The sequence below is a fragment of the Semicossyphus pulcher genome, unplaced genomic scaffold (genome assembly GCF_022749685.1).
Source record: "Semicossyphus pulcher isolate SPU_LCO1_2020_fin unplaced genomic scaffold, fSemPul1.0.p SCAF_10, whole genome shotgun sequence".
Lineage (NCBI taxonomy): Eukaryota > Metazoa > Chordata > Actinopteri > Labriformes > Labridae > Semicossyphus > Semicossyphus pulcher.
Genome location: NW_027211604.1, coordinates 10705736 through 10733310, shown reverse-complemented (window position 1 = coordinate 10733310; position 27575 = coordinate 10705736). Strand labels below are relative to the sequence as shown.

General features: G+C 42.5%; 1 protein-coding gene across 1 annotated transcript; it reads right to left on the bottom strand.

Annotated features, from left to right (window-relative positions):
* Positions 1-731: 731 nt before the first annotated feature.
* On the bottom strand, positions 732-27575 carry LOC138599342 (neuronal migration protein doublecortin-like). Its single transcript, XM_069670964.1, has 7 exons — positions 27475-27575; positions 23178-23603; positions 20502-20842; positions 11540-11642; positions 8289-8375; positions 4976-5073; positions 732-3556 (listed from the first exon to the last, which is right to left on the bottom strand). The coding sequence occupies exons 2-7, from the start codon at positions 23539-23541 to the stop codon at positions 3500-3502; spliced, it is 1050 nt and encodes a 349-aa protein (XP_069527065.1). The 5' UTR covers positions 23542-23603; positions 27475-27575; the 3' UTR covers positions 732-3499.

The window sequence follows — 27575 nt, the reverse complement described above, 5'->3', positions numbered from 1 at the left end:
AGATAAATAAGTCAAGATCTTGAGAAAACCAACCGGCATTTAATTTGTGTGGATGCATGTCCGCTTAGGGCTTCCGTAGACCACAGTATTCCACATGTTACATATATCAGGGCATCACTGTGCGGCTGTAGGAGTAATAACAAACAAGCCGTCCTCAGCTTTTGTGATGTTGACAATAATTTTAGCACCATGTGGGCAACATGTTGCTAAAAGTAGGATGTGATGCAGTCAAGTACTGCAAATCATTAATGCCACCATTGACTGAAGAAGTTGTTAGTATACATAAAGCTTCACTGATCCAATAAAACATTCAAGACATATTAAATACCATATTCCATGTAAGTATTTGGGCTGTTGGAGCATCTTAAAATGGATAAACATGATGTGAATCAGCTTATTGTTAAATTTTGAGATGTAAGAGCATGGCACGGTATATTTCCACCTCAACCTTTTTTTATTTTGATCATTGCTGAAAATGTGAGAGACAGATTTCCTGTTTCCATGGTGTTGAAGGTTGTTATGTAGTGGTCTCTGAATGAACACAATACTATTTTTAACTGACAAATTGTGTATGTATTTTTATATCTCGAAAAATGTTTAACACAACAGAAGCATCGACCGTTAAACATCTATAATGTGCACTTTTTTTAACCTCTTTTACCCAGATTTGAAACAAACAAGTAGACTCTATAATGTCTCTAAAATGATGAACAAACTCCAGACCAGAGAGGTGTAATACAACTGTTTTAATTGCAAAAGGATACCGGTTAATACATTGAATGAAGCACTGAAACAAGCCACTGTGACATTGCAAAATACCACTAAAAAGGACATTGTAAATTCCCAAGAAAGAAAAAAAAAAAGTCATTCATTCGATCAGAAAGGCAAACATATGAGAGAGAACAGGAGGGAGCGTATTTACACCGTGATTAAGTGTCCTGTAACTCTACAAAACAAAGCGTGTCGGAGGCCTCCTCATTCAAGACGTTAAAAATGTTTTACAAACAGCTGTTAACAAAGAACAAGCCTTCCATTCCCCGTTTCTTTTTTATCAAAAGACAGTAATCTTAAAAAAAGGCACCACTGTAGGTGATGAATTCACACCATCCATCTTACATGGCGGCGGGCCGGTTAACACAAGACAACCAACAGTTTCTGTTAATGATTCGTACGCTGTAAGAAGCTGTAGAAAAATCAAGGAAACAAGTAGATTATTAGCATGAGAGGTTATACGGAACCGAGAGACAACAAATGGGGGTTTTGTACAAAATGGAGGGTAAAGAGAGGTGTCCCTGCTGTTGGATTGGCTGATATTATTAGCTGTGTTTGTGCTGGTGTTACAGCACTCCCTGCAGGAGAAAGGTGGAGTTTACAGCACCGGGTAGTTTGGTGGTTTTATTGTCTTGAGCATGAAAACGGCCTATCCAGATCACTCCTAAGACACACAACTTTCAGACTATCACCACAACAGATTAACTCCAGTTTTAGTTCATTTATCATTCTGCTAATTAGGTAAATAAAGGCCGTTCCTACAGAAAACAGACTAATCTTAGACTCGAATGCATAGATTTTCATCTACAGGTTGCTACACGTGCAGCATTTTCGTTAAAGAAATTAGTAAATTAAAGTGGTCAAGCAGAGAGTAAAGTGAATAAGTAGCTCCCTGCTTTGTGCTTCACTGACGTCCGATTTAGTGATTCTCAGGCTTTATTTCCCGCACAAATCTGAGAAAACCTTTTTTGCAGTAGATTTCTTGGACACACTACACGACTCGTGACGATAGAAAAAGAAATGTGGCTGTAGAGAGTTGCACACAGAGGCTTGAGAAAAGTGTTCAGAGCTCACGTGAGCGAGTTAAAACTAGAAGAAAAATCCTAGACGAGTACCCTTGATATAAATTAATAGACTTTATAAAAATTTCAAACCCACACATAGATTTAGACAACCATTGCGTTTTCATCTCCCCTGTATCTGAGAACTACGCTGAGCCATGCAAAATAGAGGAGAAATCCCACTACTGTTTACCGCCCTGATAAACTCTAATGGCCTCAGATGAGCATGATTTCATTTTGAAGTTGTTTGATGTGTTGAACGTAACATGCATAAATCTCCAGGTGTGCTCCTAAGACTTTAAGAACTAATAAATTACACCTTTTTTTATCCCTTTCTATTATTCTCGGTCTAAAATCATACTTTGGCTTTGAGACCTTTATTTATTCATCTTTAATTTTCACACTATAAAACACGGCCTAAAGGGGAGTTATTGAGACTTGGTCAATAAAAACTGTATATTCACTTTTTAAAAAACGGGCCTGATAGTTTTTTTTATCCTTTGGTTGTTTTTATGCAAGTAAGTAAGTTACGACTAACTTACTTGTTCTTATGCACCGTTAGGTCCTTCAATCAGCTTTTTACACGCCCAAAGTTTCATCATCATAATATCATGCACTGCAGTTTGTGATAATCTAAAACACAGAGGGTGTACACCATGTGTAGCCTACTGTCTACTGTATGTAGAGGGTCCAAATAGAGGAAGCACCAACATGAGTGGTTCACTGAGGGTGCATGTGGGATGCTTTTTCTTACAGTTGTTTCCTCGTCCCTGATTGGACAGGATTTGTTTCCAATTATTGCCAACATTAGGATTTCAAGGCCCCCAGAGTTATTTTAAAAGTTTCCTTTGATAGCTGGTTTTATAATCTCTTATATATAAGCTGTATATATTCAGTTGGGATCGTGAATTCTCACTGCGGAGGCGTTTTGCTTCTGACCAATCATCCTCTTCAGCTGCATCCCACTCATCCTCCCCCTCTGTGATGGGACTTCATTTTGGTTCTTCCTCTACTTTGACCAAACCCTGTTTCATGTAGAGCAAATGTTAGACAGACATCGTATGGACGGTATGGAAGCACATTAATGGACGTCGGGCTGAGATGCTATGATGGATAGCTATACACAGTATTTACAGCGGGTTAGAAGGACTTTATCTGGCTCGGCAGATTTCCTTTTGAAAAGGAACCATTAGCTTTCACACCTTTAACCAAAGGGGCAGGAGGACGAAGGACATGGAGAAACACCACGAATACAAGTGATACAAAAGTTGAGTCAGATCTGACTAACACCCCTAAAAATGTCCATTTGCTGCTTGGAATTCTGTGACTGAAACGTTAACGTCGGCGTGCATCCTTTAAAAAAATGTTTGAGACCGAGGTGAGATTTTTGCACCGTGAGATCTGCTGTGTGCCCTTTTGAGAAACATGTGTCTGAACATTAGTGAGCTGACTGTTGCGATGTGGTCGAAACTGATTTTAAAAAAGTGGTTTGTGTTATTCTCAAGCAGCAAATGGTGTCATAGCCCTGCTGGCTAAGGCCTTAAAAAAGAGACAAAGAGCGGTTCTCCTCGACGACGGGTGGCACTGTGAGTGGAGGTGGAAAGCAGCAGACGTATAAAAACTTCTGTGTTTCAGGCCAAATGGGAGGCGGGCTGCAGAAGGAGGGTCTACATGGATTCCCCAATCGAATCATCGTCATCCAGAGATAAGGGCAAGTAGAGTTCCTGCAGACACAGAGCGGCAAAAATCACATATGTGATGTTAGATTTAGGAGCAAAACATGATGGATTTGTAGACAAGAGGGGCAGAATTAACCTTTATCAGATAGGACAGTGAAGAGTGAATGGAAATATGGGGAAGAGAGAGCGGGGTAGACATGCACCAAAGGATCACGAGTCGAACTCGAACCCGTGGACAATGCATCAAGTACTTTGCCTCGTACATGGCGCTAAACCGGCGCCACCAAATTAACCTTTTTCCTACCTATGTCACATTGCAGAAATCAAGCACATCCTGTCCCAAAACCGTGCAGGAAAACTAGTTCAATCATTTGTTACTTCGAGATTGGATTATTGCAATTCTCTATTAACAGGCTGCTCTAAAAGTCTCCAAAGACTCCTCAGATGGTGCTGCAGCACGTGTGCTGACAAGAACTGGGAAAAGAGATCATATGTGTCCTGTATTAGCCTCTCTGCACTGGCTTCCTGTAAAATCTAGAATAGAATTTAAAATCCTTCTCAATAGATCTCAATAGATAGATAGGCACCATCATATTTTCAGTATCAAAATCTGTAGGTCAAAGTATGTTGGAGTAATCCCCAGGCTTCTCAGCTCAGTCTGCAGGCTGCTGTGAACGCCAGGTTTCACACAGTTTTTTTCTACATGCTGCACTTTGTGACGTCACAAAGTGCAGCCTCAGCGAGCTTCAGAGAGCTGGCCAATCAGAAGACAGCGGGCTTGTAGGGGCGGAGCTTCTTAAAGGGACAGAGCTGATTTGAGTAGTTATAGGCAGAGGCTGTGTGAAGGCCTGCACAGAGCACCAGTGAGAGAGTTTTTTTATTTACTGTAAATTATGCTAAGCTACTCCACAGGTATCACAGAGTGAAATATGAAGCTTGAAAGTAGCATAATACCCCCCCTTTAAAGAGCTCATAGTGCCCATTACCCCTTTGAAACACTGCGCTACCAGGATGCAGGCCTGCTTGTGGTACCTAAAGTCTCTAAGGGCAGTGTGGGAGGTAGAGCCTTCAATTATCAGGCCCCTCTCCTGCTTAAAACTTTCCTTTGTGATAAAGCTTATAGTTAGGGCGGCCTCAGGCTTGGCTTGGGCCAGCCCCTTGTTATGCTGCTATAGGCTATATTCATGTAATCTGTATTCATTGATGTCCTATTGATGCATGTAACTAACTTTATCTTCCCATCTTAAAAGGAAGTTCTTACTTGCTACTGTCGCCAAGTGCTTCTTCATTGGAGGGTAAATGTTGGTTCTTTGTGTATAACAAAACAAAGAGTAGAGGTCTAGACCTGCTCTAAATACCTGATCTATAAGTGTCATGAGATAACTTTTGTTGTGATTTGACGCTATATAACTAAACGATTGATTGAAAGATGACAGGTCAGGAGAGGGGGAGAGGTCCGGGTACCTTCTGCTTGTTGTTGAGGCCTGGACTGTTGGGAGTGGAGGTGGGGGAATGCTTGGAAATCGGGGTGGAGAGCTGGCTGCTGGAGCCCGTCCCGTTGGCTAAGAGGAGAGAGGAGAGAGGGAAGGATAATGGAGGAGGAGGGTAAGAGGAGAAAAAGAGGTAAACAGTAGTGTGGATTAGAAAGTGTGTAAGAGAAGCCTGAGCGTCTCTTTGGCTCTGCAGAAAAGTCATCCTGAACTGTGGCCTCATTTGGCCGCAGAGCGGAGCGACGCCGATGGTTTCTGTTTGTTAGCTGACATTTTATTCACTCTCTCTGCGTCCTGCCGTGTTGCTAGGTTTCCCTCAGTGTGTGGGACATTGTGTTTATATCTAAGAGCAGAGCAAAGTGATGTAGTTGTGTGCGTAAAGTGCTTTAAAAGAGTTTTTGTCTATAAGAGATGAAAAGAAATCTTAAGACTATGAGCCAGATGGTGAGTGTAAATTTGAGCCAATGAGTGATGAAAACACGACGTGGATAAAGAGCCGTTGTTAACCAGCTTTATGCCGCTGGCTTCATTTAAACACTCAGCCAGATAAACAGACTTAACAAGCTGTTTGAACACTTTAAAAAGACCCCAAATCACAATCCTGGATCCGAAAAATGTGTAGATCTAAACACGAGCAGCTCCCCCCCCACACATACTGAACAGAGAGTGCAGCTGGTTTATTTAGAGAGCAAACATTCAGCTGCAGCAGAGGCAGAGGAACTCTTTCACTCTCTCACACACTGCTCAGGTTCTTTATCCACACCAGAGAGATTATTCATCCTCGCTGTATAATATCGGCATTCCTAAGGTGACTTTTGAATTAAAGATCAGAGTTGTTTTTGTCCAAAGACCATGCCAAATATTTTTGTGAATTCAACTCATTAAACCCAGTGAACCCTGAGAGGAGTTGTGGTTTCTTTAGAGGCCAGAGGCTGCAGGACGTGTTGGTGAGCTGACTCAGCAAAACATACATTTTAGAAAAGCTGGAGAACGTCTGTGGTTAAAGGTATATGCTCATCTATTGTCGAGCTGTCGGCCAATAAGAGGCCTCCACTCCAGCTGTTAACCAATCATAGACAGGAGGAGCATTCAGAGACAGATGGCAACATGTAGTTCTTTATGGTTGTTAATGGTAGATAATTATCATTGAGTGTTTTAGCCATCTACTATTTCATTAACTAAAAAGTAAACATGTTCTCTAGCAAATTATTATTCCCCTGAGTCTGAGACTCCAGGGTCTGGGACCCAAGAGGATTCTGGGAATTCTAAATACTTAAGGAAAAATGATAACTGACGAGTTATAATTAGAGAGAAAGACTTTTGCATTCAGCGATTTGGATTAAAAAAAAAAAAAGGTATAGAATTAAAACCAAAAGGTCAAATAAACAGCTCTCAGAAATTGTGTGACTGTAACACCTCCGAGGGTTTGGAGCCCTGACAGGAGAAAAGGGAGATCTGGGGACACCTTTTCATGTTTGGAACCCGCAGATGAAGTAAGCACGTACTGTTGTATTATATCTTAAAATATATGCTGTATATTTTTTTTTCTGTTTCGCTGTTTATATTTTATCTTCACTTTGCTTTTTAATGTCTTGTTTTTTATAATGTGTTTCTTTGCCTTTGTCGTCTTGTGTAAAGCACTTTGAATTGTCTCGTTGTTGAAATGTGCTTTATAAATAAACTTGAATCTTTAATCTGTAAACTCTAATAATCCCATTTTTTCTCCTATCCTGCAGCTTTTCTGCGGGTGAACCTACAATTTCATGAAAGATTTAAACTGAAAAAAGCCCAATATGGATTCACATTTTGTGCTTTCTATGGTCATTTTCCCTGTTTTTAATTTATGTGAAGTCCATCTCAAAAGATTTATTTCATCCTTGCACAGACTTATATCAATAGGTTTTAAGAATAAGCAGTGCAGCATACATACTAAAATCCTCCGCCCGTGCTGCCACCAAATAAAGAAAAAGAGATCTTCTCGTCTACTACTAAACACTGTGGTAAACATTCATGATTGAAAGCTCTCATCAGCATTATTTATATGTAATAATCCCAGTTAATTTAACCAAGTCACATACAAACCCTCTGTCATGACCCCATTGACCTCTCAGAGTTTCAGGTATGACAGGCGCACCTTATGCTCAACAGTTTACTGCCTTCACAGCGTGTTGGCCAACCATCTGCTGTGTTAAAGGCCAGGCGTCCCCCATTACTGATCGATAAAATATTCAGGACCACTGAAGGACAGAGGGAACCTGCGGGGCTGGGGACCCTGACGCCGTCACCACCTACGGCGTGGAAAATAACGTGTGGACTACCTGCTGCTTCCTCTGAGAGCTTCACCTGTCTGCATCTATTCTACGGGGGATTTGAAGACTTTGTCACCTGCTCGTGCTGTAACAGGCTTTAAGAAAACTACAGTATAAAGACATGGCAACATGTTTTAAAGCAATAACTAGAGGGAGAAATAACAGACAGATTTTTATTCGTACCTATTATCTAAAACATAATTTCTAAGCATTTTCCCCTCATGTTTACGTGAAAGAAAGAAGTTTGTTTTTGTCGCGTACACCCGATCAGATTTCATGGCACCAACTGCTCTGTTGCAGCCGTATAAACTCAGACAGCATTGTGTGAATCAGGTTCAGTTCTGTTTTCCAGTGTTAAACTCTGTTGTTAAAATAAAAGATTTAATCACAAGCAGGCAGCGGTGTCTCCATAATGCTCTGCAGCCTCCTGGATATTATTAAATGTTAAAAAGCCTGATCGTCAAACAAACAGCTCAGAGCTGTTTACGCTCGCTTTGTTTACTTTTCATGTTTTATTCATGATTTTTTTAAGAATCTGCAACTTTATACCGATTTGGTATGAAAAACAAAGCAGCGAAACAAACACAAGTATTGGAGGGTTTTTATAGGATGTCATGGTGAGTTTTAGGACTGATTTTAACTCCTTTCTTTTGTCAAACAAAGTGCTTGTTATAATATGTATTTATTTTAAGCCATCTTCTATTATAGTATTGATCCTAGAGGAGAAATCAATGTCTATGCTAACCAATCCCTTCACAGTAAAGGTCAAAGGTCGAGGTCAGCAACAGACCAGCCCCACTACATCTTTTTGGAATCAGAAGCAGGTCACGACACCGCCCTGCTCTCATATCTTTTGCTGTATTTAAATACATTTTTTTCCAGTGACAGAAATGGCCTGTTTGTGTTGGTGAGGTCAGATCCTGCAGCACTTTAAACAGGAAGTGTTTCACGGTGTAGGCGAGGTAAACGTGGGCTCACTCGATTCAGCAGGAGACTTGCTGCGCCTGATGGGGCCGGGACTCTTTATACCACGCTGAGGTTTGGGTCCCTTCATCACCCTGCACTCTGTGGAGAGAAACACAAGCAAATCATCAGCACCTTCCAGAACTTTCCAACCTGCGTGCGTTCATGTTCAGTCCAAAATATGAGTGTGAAGTTGATATGAATGTAATACAATAGAAGTAGGCAAAGCTCTACTTAGATTTCACAGGGGTTGATAATACCAGGGGTAAGTGATAAAGTGTGTTTCTGTTTTGTAGTAATTTGGATTAAAATCTTTTAAATATTGATCCTGACTCTGCTATCTGCTGCTCTGATCATGGAAAACAACCAATTTCTGTTCATTTCTTATATTAACATCTCTGATTTGAGCCAAATCATTGTCTTCACTTCTCATTTCTGATATGGTAAACGGCTTACACTGACTTACGACATTATGTTTCCTCCCTTTGCCCTCATATTTTATGTTTCTAACAACAAACCACGTGTGGAAACACCCAGCAGCACGAGCATGATGAGAAAACAGCAATAAGCTGGACGACAGTAGCAGAGCATGAAATGCAACATGGATGCCGGATTGCTCTCTGCAGAAGATCGCTCTTGTGTCTCTAATGTCAAGATAACCACACCAGACTGTGAGAGCACACAGGTTCTCATGATGATCAATGACTGCCAACCGTACACAGATGTGTCATCTTATGGATTTTATGGATGGAGTTTGATTTGTTAATCGGATCAATATTAAACCTGTTACAGAAAGACAACAGCTGGTTAGTGGGGCGCCAGACTTCACTTTAATGTGTGATTATTATTGTTAATACAACAAAGAAATATGTTCATGGGTGTGGGCAACAAAACGTTGTCATGTACTGGTATGTGGCATTGAATGTCTGATCAGAGTGATTTCTGGGTAACTTATTAGATGTTACCTCTCTTTAAATTCAACCGGCTTTCCTTCCCTGCTTGTGTTCAGACAAAAATATTATATATATATATTATTATTATATATATTTGAGAAAATTTGCTTGTGAAAAAAGTGGGTTTGCATTGAAACATGTTCAACAAAGGTTTTAAATGTATGTTGATATCAGTTCAGAAATTAAATATATGTTTAATTTTACATTTAATGTAAATAGGCTGAATTGCATTTTTACAGTCCTGGGTTTATCGTCTATTTTGCAGAGTTATACGTGTTGTTTGTGAAGTCATGTAAATGCACAGCACTGTGCAGTTATATTTATAATAGGAATGTTTGCATTATATTCTGGGTCACTGTATTAATCAGGGTAGACAGACTCCAGACATCGCTACTCCTCCCTCTGCATCTTCCCCTCTGTTTGTACTGTCAGACTCTCTCTCTCCTCCCCCCTCCCTCCCTCCTCTCTTCCACTTTTGATGCTAATTATACTATCTGTCCTCCCTCCGTCTCCTGGGATCGCACCATGTCTGTCTTCTCTCTCTTAACCTTCACACGCTGGTGGATACAGACGTACATTCGCGCGCTATTGTTTGCAAGGTGTGCCACCGTGCCTTTGACAGAGCTGCAGACTGGCAGCTTGTCGAGTCTACTCAGTGGTCTCTGAATAGCCCTGAGTGTCTCTGCACACAGATTCCCTCTCCGCTTCCACTGAAGTGCCGCTGCATAAACAAGAGCTGCAGGTACGTGCGTGCGCGTCTCTGCGTCTGCACGTCCGTCTGCAGAGTCTTGTGTTTAACATAAGGAGTGTGGAAAATAACCACGAGGGATTTAAATCTATTTTAGTATTTCTGCCAAACCAAGCTTGAAAGAAGTAACCGAGTGAGACAAATACACTTAAAGTTAATTTCCTGTTCGGACAAAACACATTATATGACTTGTGTTCTCCTTAAAAACACAGCAAAGATAGCTAGTCATCTTTGTAGGGGAAAGGCCTTTAAAAAAGGTGACGATTTGGCTATAAATCATCCTGAGTGTACAATCTATTATCATATTGTAATGTCAAAGCGATGTATCGCAGACAGGGCTCTCTCTTCCTCTGCTCCACTGAGGCCTGATGTCTGGATGCCATTTTACTTTTATTGCCCCGAGCTTATTACAGACTGAATCAAACAATTTACTTTGGGTTCCACGGGGGGAGCACGTTGAAAAGAAAGAACCCAGATCATTATAAAAGAACGGGCATCTCCATCCGAAGATCTGACATGAAACTGGAGAAGGCATGAAGGGGACATAATGACAGATCAGGCCTGTATCAGCGCCGCACTCACATTAAAAGACAGAAAGATTGGAGGCGGGGGCATTAGGTGGAAGTGGGTTGTTAAAAATAGGGTTCTCAGGTCTGTGGGGAGCAGAGAGGCTCTGCGAGAGGACTGGTTTCACGTTTTCTCTCCTCCACTTCTCAGCAGTATCAGCACCAACAGATCAGCTGGCCTAAACCCGTCACCCGACAGATTAATGGCCCTTCTTCTGCTCTACCTTTTTCTATCCCTGCTGCCGGCTAAAGATAACAGACTCCTCTCTTCCACTCTTTCTTTCTTGGCCTTCCTCTCACGTATATCGTTTTTCGCTCTTTCATTGTATGTACAGACATCACATGATACATTTTAGGTGCTCAACTGTAATGATGGAGAGAAGGGACAGTATGCAGAAGGCTGTCAACTTAAACTGAATGTAAATGATTTTGTTAAATGTTTACTTTTAAATTAATTTGCTCAAATCCCTGTTCTTATATCTCTTTATATGTTTAATAAACAGAAGGGATTTCACAGTAAGAAAGTCTTTATAATGCAGTGAGAATATTGGGATAACTGACCGTCAGCCCTAATTTAAATCTCATGGTATATGCATACACAAGAGGTACATAAGCCAAATTCTCACTAAATGAAGTGCAAAACATACATTTTGCATACTTTCACTAACTGCTGTCATTTCTACAATTTACTAGACCTTTTAAAAACACAATGCAGACATAACAAGTGCAACAGCCCTGTCAACTATGTCTTAATGTATATTGGCAAATTTGTGGGCATAGTTTTCTTTTATATGCATCTTTCACAGCCATTATGCTCTACTGTCTTTAGGCTGCTGCATTAATTATTAAAGCTTAAACTGTGTTAACAATGTACAGTACAATTACACATTTCAAATAGCTGATAAAGTGTTCACCATCGTGTGTGACAAAATAATACTCTGTAAGTAAAGTAAATGTACATTTAGTTGGGTGTAATTGTACTGATGGTGTCTGGCTCACCGTTATCATCCAGAGAGAAGTCGTCCTGGGCGTAGCGGAATTTCTCCGGTCCACAAGCGATGAAGACGTCGTCATCACCAAAGAAATCTTGAAGGCAGGTCACCTGAGAACAAGAGGACAGAAAAATAGAGCCCTTAATAATCTATCATCAATTATCAACGGGTATCACAGAAACACGTTGCTCTCCAGATAAGCTAGCAGCTCTGTTAGGCTGTATGGGTTAGCAGTGCTTTGAGCTAGATGCTAACATCAGTTAGCTTACAGGCTTAATGTCCGAAAGTTGCATTTTTGTTTTGCGTGTTGGCATGGTAACATTTGCTAATTAACAATAAACATAGTAAAAGGATTAGGCTATTTAGTCTACAGCAAATCCCCAAAGATGAATGTGTGCACCAAATTTCATGGTAATCCATCTAAAACGTGCCGACACATTTCACTGAAAATCCCAAAGACAGAGCTCAAAGTGGTGCTACAGGAAAAGTCAGGGGAAAACTAAAGTTATGATTCATCATGTGGGTACCATGAATGACTGTACAAATGTCCCTGTAATGCATCTTATAGCTTTTTAGATACTTCAGTCAGGACCAAAGTTAAGGATTGACGGACATATCTAGATTATCATCCTTAGCTAGCTGCTAGCATGGCTACAACATCACTTTTCAGTGCATTTAATGCACTTACAGAACCCACATCTATGCAACTGCCTAGAGATATTTATGACGTTGATATTCATGTTCTGGTAAAGGAAAATTTAAATGCCGATTCAGGACTAATTAATAAATGTAATCAGGCAAACGAGCATGATGAAGCGTGCTAATAGCTGTGCAAAGGAAGCGCACAGATTTGATGATTACATTTCATCTTTAAAAAGGAGTTACCTCTCTAAACATACGGGCTTATTTGGAAAAATTCACTGAGAGAAAATAAGGTATTTTTTTTGTCAGCCAGCCAAAGGATTTAGTCAGCTTGAGGTGCTCATGGCCGCCTTTGTGTTTTACTTGTCATGTTAACATGCCTTTAGCTACAGTCGGTGAATGCAACAAAACAAACACACAAGAAGGCACAAAAAGCCCAAACAGAGAGTATAAAGTTACACCTTTACTGACATGTTTAAGTGAATCAACTTCCTTCCCCAGGGTCTTTTCACTCTATAGCAGCTGTTGACACAATATGGCTTCAGTGGACAGATGTCTGTGGGCCACACCTTCTCCTCTGCTCTCCATTATACAGGCCTTGTTACCAGCTCAGGCACGCCTATTAAAGCCTTTCACACTAAAAGCACTGCTTCCCCTTGTTGTTTTTTCTAATTTCCTGGTGCAGATGAGATGTTTTGTGACATAGCATCTAAACCTCATTTCCAGTTTGTCTGTCAGCGCCAATTGAAATCTCTTCTTTCTCACTTGAATTATTGGATCCAGTCAATAAACAGATTAAACTACAGAACAAATGACACAAGAAAGACGAGTTGATTTTGTTTCTATAGAGCCAGAAGCTATCTCAGGACACTTCAGGTCTAGACTTCATTCACAGGGCGAAAACCAGAAGACCCTGACTGCCTCAGAAGCTCTCCAAAAGGTCCATGGCTTGAAAGATTACTCTGTGTTGGGACTCTAGCCAGGATAGCTAAGATGCATCATGGTTTCCTTTGTGATACACATCCAAACTATGAGCTGCAGATAATTTGGGACCACCGCACCCCAGCAGCTGCCATGTTGGTTCTCCGTGCTGCTAGACAAGCTAAAAGTGTGTGGTGGTGACTCGCTGGCGAGGCATCCAACAGCTGTACCCTCTCTGCGTCCCCCAAGATTCCCTGGATACAGGTCGGGCAGAGAGATGGTGCTCGGACTCCAGGGAGCAGAATCTAATTGGTTTTTCAGCCGGGGCTAATTCACAGGCTGCAAATTCAGTTTTTTCTTCTGTGTCCATTATCGAGAGATTAGATACATGTTACTTTCATTAGGTTAAACTGTTGTGTGCAACAAGGGCACCTGACAGTTAATCATAAGATGGAGGCATTAGGAGTGGTCTGGTTCCCATAAGGCCGGCGGGTGAAGGAGAGGAGGTGGAAAATGGACTGGAATGGGGCGGGAGGGTGAAGGCTAGTCCATGTTTTAATAGCTTTACGAACAGAGCTGATTAAAGGGATAAAGTGTTTATCCAACAGACTGCTACTTTAATCTCGCCTAACACAGCCTCCACTGGAAAGGAAGACTCTGTCCTCTCTGCAGGCTCCCGAAAGGCAGAGCTGGTTTATGTCTTGACGGACAGTCTGCCACTCATCTACCTAAGAGGGGATGCAATATTAATGTACCTCACACAGTGAATGGCATTGCAGGTTAGGTATCCAACTGTACATCTTTTATAGCCAAAAAAAACGACTACTTCTATTTGGCTAAGAGGTTTGACCGTTTCAGAAAGCACCCATCCTCCTTAGGAGTTCTTAGCCAAAACATTGAATCCTTTTAAGCAGCCTTACTAATCCAATTCCCTACAGGGGTCACTTAAGATCCACATTATCTGTAAAGTCACAGTACAGATCTTCCACCAGTCCTCTTTGCAGCATTAAGCCTACAAATAATTCATGTAGTTTGTGAGTCAAATGTCCTGCAGACACTCCAAAAACCTGCAGCTGCAACCGTCTAATCTACTTATTTACCATCAGGTATTTGTTCTCCTCTCGTAGGGAGGATTCAATTTGATAAGAAAGTTGCTGTGACCCATGTAAGGAAAACCGCTCTGCTGTGAATATGATGGCGCCACATGTAAAATGTCAGAGTCCCTTTGAAAACAGGCCGCAGTGAGCCGGCTTGTGAACATTTGGTTATAGGTTAAGAAGCATCCTCTCTCACTTTCAAAGGGCAGTCATCTGCGTCACCCAGATCTGCCTGGCAACAAGACACTCAACTTCCAGATGACCAAAAAACCCTGTCACGCTTCCTATATGTGTGTTTAATTGAGAAAGCCGGGAGGGGCCTTCTGAAAAACTGGCTCCTTCCAGACTCCAGGTGCCCACCACTCTCTGTCCCAACAAGCCCATCCCTAATCTCTGCCTCACCAGCTGTCAGGACCACATGACCCCCCTAAAAACCCACCAACACCACCAGCAGCAGCTACGCAGGCCTCCACCAACTACAACAACTGAATTATTCAGAGTTACTTCAGCCAGACTCCGGCCAATTGTCCACGGGCTGCAGACGTTTCATTAGGTCATGGTAGCGGAGTTGTAAATATAGAAAATTGAGCGTTAAGTAATTCTGGACTTCCTGCTGAGAGGAGAGTGGGAGTGCAAGTTAATGTAATATAACGTTTCTCTCATGGAACTGGTTTCATTTCAGTCTTTACTCGACAAAAAAAGGACACGTCTGGGAAATAACTCAGATGTATTAGTTCAAATTTCATGGAAATTATTCATCGAAACACAAAGTAAGAAGTTATTTGAGGCACCAAACGTTCAGCATTACTGTAACACATCAATCAGTCAGACATGAATCTATCCATCATTTGAGGTGCAACTGTTTAAAATAACTAAAGCTAATGCTTCAAAGATAAGATCAATATCTCAGATCAATAGTGGTTGATCATTCAGTTGGTTGCCACAGCTTCTGTGTGAAGCAGCAGGAAACGTCTCCGTGCAAAGCTCTGCATCCTTTGTCTCCTGCAAGCAGCTGCTTGTCTTCAGCTCGTCCTTTCAGCTCCTCAGTCAGAGTTAGAATGAATGAATGAGCGACTGATGATTCTGCACTATCCGCCTCATCTCTGACTCGGCGCAGCCATGTTAATTGATCTCCGAGCAGGAGTAAAGCTCGTCGATGAAGTTGCGGTTTTGAGTCTCTGTAAAGGGTTACCGTCGGCGCTAATGAGTCAGCAACCGGCCGGTCAGTGGAATCAAATATAACCAATTACAGTAATCTGCTGTGAGATTATCTCAGACACTTTATGAGGGTTGATTACTGCTTGCAGACTAACGAAGACAAAGGGTGCACTCTGCAGCAATTTCCTTTAACTGTTTATGTCAATGTAAGCGGGGGATTCTAGGGATGACGTAATGTAACTTAAGGGAAAAAAGACAATTAAAAATCGGAGATTAGTTTTCATTTATTATTAGATTGTCTCGTCTTAAGAGTGACTGAGCTGAGTGATGGAAAAGTGAAGCATAAAACAGATAAAAAGGCTGAAAAAGAGCCGGTGTAAGACCTCGCTTCACAGCCCATGGGGAAACTCCTACACCGTCTCCTTCACTGTAGGCACACAGACCTGATCGATATCAGCGCCTCTGCACCGAGTGGAATATTCCTCCAGAAAACACAGAGTCTCCATTTTGTCCGTTTTAACTGAGGCTTTCACAGACAGTACAAAGGCAGGAAAAACAGTCACAGCTCAGAGAGGGTGTCAGGATGTCTGCGTCGATGAATCTCTCAGTCGATGAAATTAGGGATCAAACTGTACGGAAAAAGACGTCATAATGATGACTGCTGTTACAGGTTGCCTCCCTGACCTCTCTCTGACCTCGCCGCTCTGGTCTCTGTGTGCTACTGTCCGAGCTCCGGATGCATTTGCAGCACAGATGAGCCAGTTAGGCAGCGATATATCTGCACAGTCATGGGGAGCAGCTGGTGTCTGATGTTGTTTTAACCCCGCCCCTCCCCGACCCCGAGGAAGCAGGCTTTCCATTTGGCTGACTGATGTGGCCCTGCTTTATTAAATCGCGCTTCCTCCTCCTCTTCCTCCTCCGCAGGTCATGCTCACTTGTTGATGTGGTGCAGAATCAGAGGGGGGGGGGATGTGTGTGTGTGTGAGGGGATTTAAGCCCAGACATCCATGCTTCCTCGAGATGCTTCATCATGAGGACCACGCCCCTCTGTCAGCCCGATTGTCTGCCTCCGTTTAACAGTGTGTGTGTGTGAGCGGAGAGGGTGTGCGTGTGTGTGTCTGCAGTGAGCTGTGTTGAAGGCTGAGGAGCAGAGAGCAAGCAGGTAAGACCCGATGTAAAGAGCACACTCAGCGTATTACAGCCATTGTCACAGACTGAATCCATCACGGCAGAGCTTATTGCCATGACAACTGCTTCTGCAGCGTGGCAAAGAGCAGGCGGACTGCAGGAGCGCTGATAACCGAGCAAAAAGCAGGATTTTCTTCCCCATTATGGACGTATTTCAGTCGTTAAGACGCCCTGAACCTATGCCTGTATCCATATCCTATTCAGCGAGTTATTAAAGCAAACTGGAGTCTTTTGTTCTCCGACAAATACACTGTGACCTTGTGCCTCAAGCATCCAGCTCCTTTATTTTCTCTCTCTTCGTAGGCAAATGATAAAAAAAATGGCGACCTCTAATCCAACCCGGGTCAGAGTAACAGGCGCTCAGATCCATTAAAGAGGCTGCAGACATCCTGCAGACTCGTCAAAGGGACAAATCGCACCTCACCTTCAGCAGATTTCACACATGACATTTGGATTTGGCATCTATTAGACGGAAAACCTTCCAAAAGTGCAAATCAGACAAACAAGCAGCAGATCTTTCATGCAAATCAGGACCATTCTCCTGCGCAGACACCCTCGAACAAAAAGGAATGAATACAAAATGGCTGCCAGCAATTAAATAAACTCTTGATTTAATGTAGTCTTTACAAGCAGTCGGAGCAAATCAAGATTTTTTTTTATTTTAAACACACAGGGAATAATTAATACCCATCGGCTGGAAACAAAATGATCCTAATTTGCTCTTAGAAAGGAAAATGACTCCTGAATCCGCTGGCCCCACCCTTCCCGATTGAAGTGAAAAGCAGCAGCATTTGAGGGGAAAATGGGAGTGATTTTGTTCACAACACTGACAAAGAGAGGAGGGCAGGCTGTCTTTAGAGCCTGCACAGCTCGGGAGAAAGAAGAAAAATCAGGAGTGATCAGCAGCAGTGTGAAAAACAACAACCTGAATCAGCTTTTATCTGAAAACCGAGGCTTTAAAAGCACACATGCAATATATTAATATGAAACATGATGTGATTTTAAACCCAAAGGCGTGCATTGATAGTAAACTCTCACAGCCACTACATACAGGATGTGGTATCTGACAGACCGGTCCACACCAGCTGGGCTCTCTTTGTGCCTGGGATGTGGTCTCCATAGCAACCAGTCCCAGCAGCTATCGCAATGAAAATGGGAAGAGGAGGATCGGCGCAGAGTCAGGGAGGGGCGGGCACTGCATCAATATTGCTTCTACCATATCACCTCCACCACGGAGCAGCTGCAGCGAGCCTCTGCACACAAAGACACCGCAATCATGTGTGCAGCCTTTTCTCACTGTACGTAATGCAACTGGACGGCCCTGGCACACGTCCAGAGACACTAATGATGGAACAATTGATTTATATCTGCAGTGATGACAATAAGTAATCAATATGCTGTGATTGGGAAGGCGACCATATGGTGGATTAGATTCATTTTGTGGGAAGGCGACATTAAAAATGCAAAAGATTCTCAGCAGAAAAAGGGGAAAGAAAAGGAAGCAAACCGAACCACAAGGATAAAATGAAAGGATACAGCCATAAGTAGATCACAATATCCAAGCATGTGTTTCTGCAGAAGAGCCAGTCTAAGACCCGGGGCGGCCAGACTGCACCCCTGGGAGACGGCATTAAAATCAAATTCCCCCATCCATCATCTCAGCGCTCCTCCCCTCCTCCAACACACGTGATTCAGCCCTTATTAATACAGAGGAAATAAAACACCTCAACACCTAAAGGAGCTCGGCAGGCCGCGATCCCCCAGTCCATCCTTAATGAATAATACAGGGAAAAAAGTCCCCACAGGAGAATTAGCCAACATTTAAGCATATCAAAGAGAGGACTGAGGAACAGATGTCCATGTTCGTATCCACACATGCTTCCACACCCGCTCCACGTACACGCCTACGTTAATTAAACTGTGATGCACAACAGCGAGGGCAGCTAAGGTATTTAAACCACGCACGCAGGAACAGGCGTGAGAGTCTGACATGATCAAAAGGTAGATAAGATAGATTTGATCATGGTTTTTGTAGTCAAAGGTCACAGAAAGATATTTATGATAAGGCACCTCGTCCATATCCAAACTGTAACTATGAAAGGATATCGCAGATTGTCCGCAGCCTTCCAGGAGATTGTCCCTGCAAGGTTGCCGTAGTTATTCCTCAATCTGTCTCCAATAAAGCATGAACATGAATAAAACATCCGTCCTTTTAGCTCAACCAGGGTGTTGAGAAAACAAACGTCTTCCCCAGGGAGCGACTTTTAAGTTCAAACATGATGTGTGCCTTATATGGAGAATTTGAAACGCTCTCCAAATTATGTACTTTTGTATTGGCTGAATTTACAGATATGACCTAATTACATTCAACATATTATTTACAGGATATTATTTCTGGCAGTATATTATTTCTCATATTACTATACAGTTCATAAATCCCCATGGTGAACATTTACTAGAGGTACTGACATATTTAAAATATTAACGTTCTTTAATGACATTAGATTGGAATTGGTTATTCGAATGGATCATCTTATAATCTGAACTTTACAGACTCAAAAGTAAAACATGTGAGCTTGTGTTTTTTGGGGCCTTTTTCAATGTAAAGCTTTTAGCTGCAGCTGGACTCGGGATTTAGATCGAGTATTTTGAGAAAGAGATAGATCGAGTATTTTGATACTGATGGAGAGAATTGACAGAAGCCAGAGAGAGAGAATGATATATATTCTACAGATTGAATTTAACATTAGTTTGCACCACTAACAAGCTAAGTATGATGGTCTCAGTTAGCCACACTGTAAACCAACTCATTATAAAGAGGTGTGTTTCAATATTATGTGATATAAGTGTGATAGCCAGTCTGTCGTTAATGTCAACCGACAGTTTGCTGCTGGAGACTTACTTTGTATTTTTGATTCAGCACACGCTGTATAACCTCTCCTTTTCAAACCACCTATATAAAATACAGGTGTGATGTCAATGCAAGTACCACTGCCCACAGCCCACCAGTAGAAACCGAACGTTTCTCCTTCTCGTGGGGATCGCAGTGCCCTGAATTCGGTTTGGCTACAACAGCCAGAGGCTCTCTCCGCCGAACCCCAGAGAACAGTCAAGGTTACTAAAGACACTCGGCTCAGTATTCTGTATCTTGTATGTCTGAATTTTCATCCTTAAAATGTGACAAAAATATCATCTCAAAATGGGATTTCATCCAGATGTGCCAGTGCCTTGATGGATAGAATAACTGATGACTTGGTGCTGATGTTCAGTGCTTCAGAGTCTAGTTGATATTAATTAAAATCACACGTTAATGTAAAGGGCTTTTCAGGGATTCATTAAACACACCAACAGTGTGCACCAGCCCAAATAGAGCAACAATGGGGACAAAATGATCAAACACAACAATGCAGGGCTGGGTCCTTTGTCCTCAACCATAAAGACAGACCATCCCAGGACTTTCAAGCTTTTCACTGACAGATGAACTCAGACATGCCACTGGCCTAAAAACTAACCTCCTAACAAAGGCTGCTGGACGGGACACTGATGACCTGAACCACAAGACAGGAGAGTCTGAACGTCGGATAAAGACGGTACACAATGGAGGTCATTGTGTACGCAGGTTGTTCTCATGGATGCTGGAGGTTCTCATGGACCTGTCATCGTGACTGAGGCTGCAGGTGGACAATGACACGTGTTTTTTTTGCATTTCTAAGCAAATAATTCAGTTTCCTGCTTTGCTTTGATCCGGATACCTGCCTGGATGTGGGTTGAAGGATGAATGACTAACTGTCTTCAATCCTAACCACAAATTTCCCTATTGTGTCGCTCTGCTTACAAACTGTAATGTCTGCCTGTATTCCAGTTCCAGTCCTACAACAGACGGCCGCGTCCATTAAACAAATGAAGACATTAAAAGCAGCTAAGTACTTTATAGATTTAAATAATGTCTAAACTCAAACATACCTGCTTGCCGTCCAGTGTGTAGATCCTCTTGACCACGCCACTCTCCAGTTTAATGGCCTCTGTGATGTCGGTGAGCACCTGCTCGAAGGAGTGTGCTGTCTTCTTATTGAGCAGGACGCGCACGGCCTTGCGCGGCTTCACGCCGCTGCGCATCACCGTCACTAGCTTGGGTCGAACAAAGTCCTTGGTCTCCCTGGACTCGCCGGCGGCCTTGGCTGCGAAGGACTGCATGTTCTTCTGGCTCGCTGAGGCCTTCACGTTCACTGACCAGTTGGGGTTGACGTTCTTTGTGTAGTCGACCTTCTTGTAGAAGTTCTCCGATGCACAGACGTAGCTTTCCCCTGTGAGGGCAAAGAGGAATTAGGTTAGTGTGTCAGAGAACACTCAGCTTTGACACCTGAGAGTCCCAGAGGCTTTTACTCAGAAACATTTGAACCTGCAGAAACTCAAACTCGCTTCATATTGGATTTCCTCTGACATCGATCTAATGTCACAACTCAAACCATTTTACTAAGTAAAGAGCACACACTGCCGAGGGTGTCCGGTTTGTTTGTGGATGCTTTGAGAATAAAAAGCTTTGAGTGACCAGATCGTTTCTTTTAAGTCTTTGAAAATGCACTTTTGGATGTTTTGAATCTCCATAAACCAAAAGGCATCCACTCCCACTGCACTGAATAATATACACTACAGAGTTTAAACATCAAGGTTCTCCCATTAGGACAGATCAGTCCAAGATTTGCTGCTTTACAGCAAACACTAAGAATAAGTGAAATACACTCGAGGCACATCTTCACCTATTAAAGATTTATTGTGTTTGGATTTTAGAGCTTGTATCCCTCAGCTTGGTTTGACTAACCGGTACATTATAACGACCATCCTCCCAGATGGAGCCAGACAGTCTTCCGTGTTAGACATTAATGGAAGTCTTTAGCGTAGCGTACAGGGACCATCTTTAACCATTTTTTAAATCCGTCAGCATTAAAATATTCTACAGCCTCGTCACAAATGTACTTTTCCTAAATTGGCTCATCTTCCTCCCATTTCTCAAATTAATCTTCCATTTTCATCGTCATAATCGACCTCCATTCTTTACAGCAGATTGTGCTGCTCGGGCTCAGGCAGGGAGATAATTTAAAGGCAAAATGCAGCAGGAGGGAGAGGAAGGAGGGAAAGTGAAATTCTGACAAAAGGGGGGAATCCAGAAGGCAACAATTAGGCCAAATGTGGAGAAATTACTGCAAAGACAAAGGCACACAACAGGATTACACAGTGCAGAGGAGATGGAGCAATTAATTACATCCCGCAAGAGGAAGCACAATGAAGTGCCCCCCACCACCCACAGTGCTGACTGTGCTGCCCCATCTTTACAGCACACACACACACACACACACACACACACACACACACGTGTGGGACGGCATAAAGAGGCGCACACACACACGCTCCTATCTTCCCTAAGCAGCTCAAGAAGCAAAGATGATGATCTCATTTTGGGAAAAAACTAAGCTGCCGTTTATCTTCCGGCTTCACCCCAAAGTTCAACCTCTTCAACTCGGCGCACTTCTTCAGAGAAATCTCACAAAATCTGACAGAAAGTGGACCAGGACTTTAACTGGGTCTGAAGCAAGGTCAGCCTCAGTGCTACAAAACTTTTACCGTCTTGCTTTCTGTCCACTTCTTGAGCAAACTCTTTATAATGCTGCGTCTTGGCAAAAGTTTCACTGGAATAAGAGTTTCCTCAGGAAGGCCAACATATGGCTCCTCCTGTCTGGTGCCAAGCAAAGATTTCAGTCATTTACCAAAAAAAGATTCCAAATCATCTTTGGCGACTTCTTCAACATGAATATGTAAGCACATAAATCACTTCTGATCAACCTTCTGATGCCAAATGTGGACGGCTGCAGACACAACAGGCCTGACGGCAGCTGCTCGCGGAGCTGCCCGTCAGCTTTACCACTCCATCTCTCAGACAGAGAGACTAATTGATCAGATACAGCGTGAAATATGAAGCAACGAAAAAAAAAACTTAACTGTTGAATCATTTTATTAAAACATTTTAATTGGTATTGGCACCCATTGGTACAACCCATGCAGATCGAGATCCTAAATCCTGGCTGTACGTCTCTTTAAAGAATTAGACGAAATGTTGTCTCTTAAAGAACTATATATCCTGCTGAGCTGCAGCAAGATGACTACACAACTCAGTATGAACCCTTGAGGGAGTGTAAAGCTTAAAACCCCCGACAAGTCTCATTAAGACCAAGATGGAAGTCCTGCTCCAGCCCAAAGAGGGTTCAAAGAATCTGTGCCTTGGAGAGAAAACACAACTTTAAGTCAAGTAAAATAAGAAAACTGTAACATTTAATGTTTACAGTCTGCAGGTAGTCGAGAGGTAGGAGGTAGAAGAGGACCCTGCCCAAAGTAACCCTTCAGATTAGATGTCGAGACATCATATGAAGAGATTACAAGAGTCTAGACCGGAAAGATAAGACATGTAATCTCAGAAGAGGAAATGTTGAACCTTAAATCTCCTCAGCACAGAAACTGACCTGAAACTATCACAGAAACTTCACTGTAACATTTTTGCCTCTAATGTCCCACTTGACGTCTCTACTGCAGCTCTACAGGAGAACAAAGAAAAGTTCTTGGTGCGTCCTGCTTCTAAAATCGGCTTACCTTCCTCCAGCTCCTCCAGAGTGCAGATTTTGCGTGCCCCATCGATGGTGAAGATGAAGCGGACACCCTGTGGCAGGTTGATGTGGTCAGACAGCGAGCGTGTGAGGTCAGCCAGGAGCGAGTCAAAGGTGCGAAACCGGTCGTTGGCCACGGCGTACACGATGCCCTTGAAGTAGCGGTCTCCGTTGCGGTAGAAGCGCACCTTTTTGGCCTTCTTCTCGTTGGTGAGGGCCTGCAGAGTGCGCGTGCGGTAGAAGCTGCAGTGGGCGCTGTGGGTTGGGCTGGGAAGTCCATTCATGCGCCCGCCCCGCGGGGTACGGGATGCCTTGTCTCGCTCGTCAAAATGTCCAAAGTCTAGCTCCATGATGACGGACAGCTGTGATGGTTGTGACAGATGTGTGGTGGTGGTGACCAGCTCCGGAGAGTCTAGGAACAGAGGGAAAACAACGTGTCATTTATCACAACATGAAACGCTGCAATCATGGTCGCACAACATTTCATTTTACAATCTGTTTAAAGCCGTGAATAAAGGGAAAGATTAACAAATGTATATCTGGACTGATGACCCAGATTCATCTGGAGTATGTTAGGATCATTTTAGCTGAGTCACCAATGAAATCACACTTCTTCTTCCTGTATGACTTTAACAGCAACACAGTGATCTAAACCCGACTCCAAAGTCTCCATAAGAAACATTTAAATTGGGTTGAACACAGAATTTTATTGATCATTGTATTGCATGAGTCGAGGCGACGATATATTGCCGTATCGATATTTTGTTCCACCGCTAGTTACAAGCATGCAGACTTGGGGCTTGGGTACTTGGGCCCTCTTAAATGTCATTTTAAAAGCAGAGGAGACATCTAACGCCTGTGATTTGGACATGGGAACCTTCTTGTGTAAATCCACAATGATGTAATGGTATCGTCTGCATAGAAGAGAACAATGAATGAAACCACTAATCATTTTTAGAGAGACTAAAGAACTGGTTTTCGTTGTCCTTCCTCAAACACATCTTGACCACTTCAAAGAACAGCCTGTGTGCTTACATGTGGGTTCGTGATTTAGCTTGGGAAACCTGTACTACTATTATCATGATGCCTCAATCAAATAAAATATCTTAAAGCCAACACTTTAAAAATCATCCTTATAGATTATCCACTGGACCTACAACCTTCTGCAGATAAGACATGTTGGAGCACCAGGCGGTGGAAAATTCCTAAAGAGTTCTGATGTCAAATAAGATAAATAAAGCAGGGATTAAATTATTTAAATTACGCATGCAACATAGGGATTATACAAAAGGGAGGAACTGACTAAATGTGGTGATGATTCGATGTATAACACTGTAAGGCCGTTATTTATGAAACTGCTCCATCAAAGGATTTATTGTTGCCTACAACCCTTTAAGCCAACACACATTGGGCTTTTACTGCTTATGAGCAAACTATTCATAGATTAAAGTGATATTTCTGCTTAGAGTAACATCTTAATTCGATGTCTCATCTGCTTTGGCTGCATTTAGCATGGTGCACATGTGCTACGTCTCTGACTCGTCCTCTGTATTCCGCCTACATACACCTGTGAGTCTCACTTGCCCGGATGAATCAGTGACTGGCGTAAGGCCCACTCATAAAGTTTTAAAGAAACAGATCAGAAATGATCCTTTGATGCAACTATCGGTAAGAGGTCGACTGTTGGTTTGGACATATAAATAATCAAGTGATGCCCAAGTCCTCCCATAACACACTGGGAACAATGCTGCGTCAGTGAGTTGACACTGACAGGCTGATCTGCTCTTATTACTCACGTCAGGATGCGTTTTTAATCCAATTACAGGAAGAATTTGTCTATTTCTTTACTCATGTCATTGTTGCATGACAGATTCAGGAAGCAGAACAAACCAGACTAGTGTTGGGTGATAGGAACATGATTAAAATTGCAAAACGTTAACCCCCGGTTCTCCGTGTTTCTTCTTCCAAAATAGCCGTGATTTGAATGTTACAGGAGATCCAGTCCTTCCTGCTTCTTAGAAATTATGCAAACGATGCATCTGTCCGGCCAATAAAACAATAAAGCACTTATGCTACGAGGACATACTGGCCAAAGCAGCATTTCCGTCCCCAGAGTGGTCTCTTCCTCTTAACCTCCCACCTCATGACCACAATCAGCCCTCAGACGCCACAAAAACTCATTGAACCTTACCTTCAAACTGAACACTGATACACACCCTGAAAACACCTACATTAGAGACAGCTATCTGTGTCCTGTTTAACACCATGCTGCACGTCATTATCTTATAGAAAATAACATTATTATTTTTAATGCATCTTTATCTGTCAATGAACTCAAGATGTTATGCATGTCACTTGTTACTCTTACAAGTCGTTATAAGCTTACAGCACCAGACAGTATGAGATCACTGGTCTTTGAACGCATCTCATCTCTGAATGTCTTTAAAGATGCTTAAGTCACCTTTTCCAATTTAAAAAGACATTTAAGACCTGACCCCAATGGTTGGCATCTTCTGTCTGTCTTTTAAACATTGTCAATATTGGACCATTTTTTAGCAATTCAAAAACTCAGTGAGAAAGGGCTTCTAGTTATCTTATATGCCATTATGTATCTACTTGTGTCATTAGGTTTACAGGATTGTGCGAGTATTTTGCAAAATTCTGGAAGCAAAACTAAGGTGATTGGCTTCTCGTTTCCCGTGTCTGAAGAGTTTTGTTGGAGGTTCAAACAACAAAAGAACAGAAACGATCAGTGGATCAATCAATTAGTTGATAGACAGAAGACTAATGTGCGACTGTTTTGGTCTTTCCAGTAAATTTCCAGCACAAATGTGAAGCTTTTTCTTCTTCTAGCTCCTCCAATGGGATGATTTGTTGCTTTTTTTCTGTTTTTTATCAATGCAGACTTGATTATCTTTAGATTTTGGACTGTAAGATTAATAAGGAATATACTGCAAATAACTGTTAGAAGAAACCCCAGCTTTGAACATACGACGATTATCATATTGTGAGACTGATCTCGAACATATCATAAAGCTCTACTTCAAATGGTCATTAAACAAAAAGAAATCTCTTTCCCCTTCTTACTGCATCCGTGTTAATCCAATGAATGAAACACTAATAAAGCTCATTTGCTCACAGAGTCTTTAACAGTTTGCAATCCGCTATTGTCCCCCTTGCTTTAATGCTCTGCATGCTGCACATACACACTCCTGTAAAGAGGAACACATTGACAAACAGATGCCATTTAAATAGATAGAAAGAAACATGCTGCCGCCACCCATCCATGTGGCGAGGCCCTCCAATCCCCTGCTAACCTCTAGCTGTGCTGCTGACTGGGGTTTTATGACAGGCACACACACACTGATAGGGGTGGGACTTGAGTGGGATGGGTGCTCCTCAGCTGACAAAGGCCAGGTTTCAAGCCCATCTGCCGCACTAATGGGCAGAGCTAACAGTGACCCTTCCCCAGTGGAGCTTCAACTAGGACAGTCCATTGTCTCAAACAGGGGGCCTGCCTTCAGAGTGACATCACCATCACTGCTCCTGCGGCTTGCTGGAGGAGCAGCCGGCCCCAGAAAGTAGATCCCCTCAAAGATTTTTCTCTAAGCCAGGACAATATCAAAGCCTTTCATGGTTACACAATATGACATCCAGCTTCACATCATGATTACACCTCTTTACGGTTCATTGATACACTGCAGACTTTTACCACTGCCTGAATAAAAGCCCCACCGCAGATAAATGCATTCAATTCTCCAAAATAAAAGCCTGCTCTGAGCATGAGGCAGCACTGCAGTAACATTATTCAGTATCATTGATATTTCTGGCTGGTTCTGTGCTCCTGCCTGAGCCACCCACACAACAGCCCGGTGACTACACACAAACCAGCAACACATTATCACCACCAGTCATCTTCATCAAAGCTCATCTACATCTAGAAATCAGCCATGCCACGCAGGGATATATTTTAAATCACAGTCACAAAAAGAGAGAAAAGTTTCATGATCACTCTCCTCATTTATGATGGATGAGTGTAAGCACATGGCAGAGAGCAGCGGCAGAAAATGCAAGTTTCTCTCTAGGAAGAAAAAGGGTGTTGGGTGTGCGCACACCTACTCACCATCCACCTGCTCAAATCTGAAAACCTCTAATTATTTCCTCCACACAATCAAAACTACAATGTCATCTCTACTTGGCAACTCCAGATTAAATCCACGCTAATTTAATTCCTCCTATAATCAGTAAAGTGTGTGGATAATCCCACTCAGAAGCGGACTCACCTGCGTCGCTGCTTGCGGAGTGAAGGGAGTGTGTGTGAGGGGGAGTGTATGTGAATGTGTGAGTCGATGCTGCAGGATAGCGGCACGCCGTCTCTCCCCTC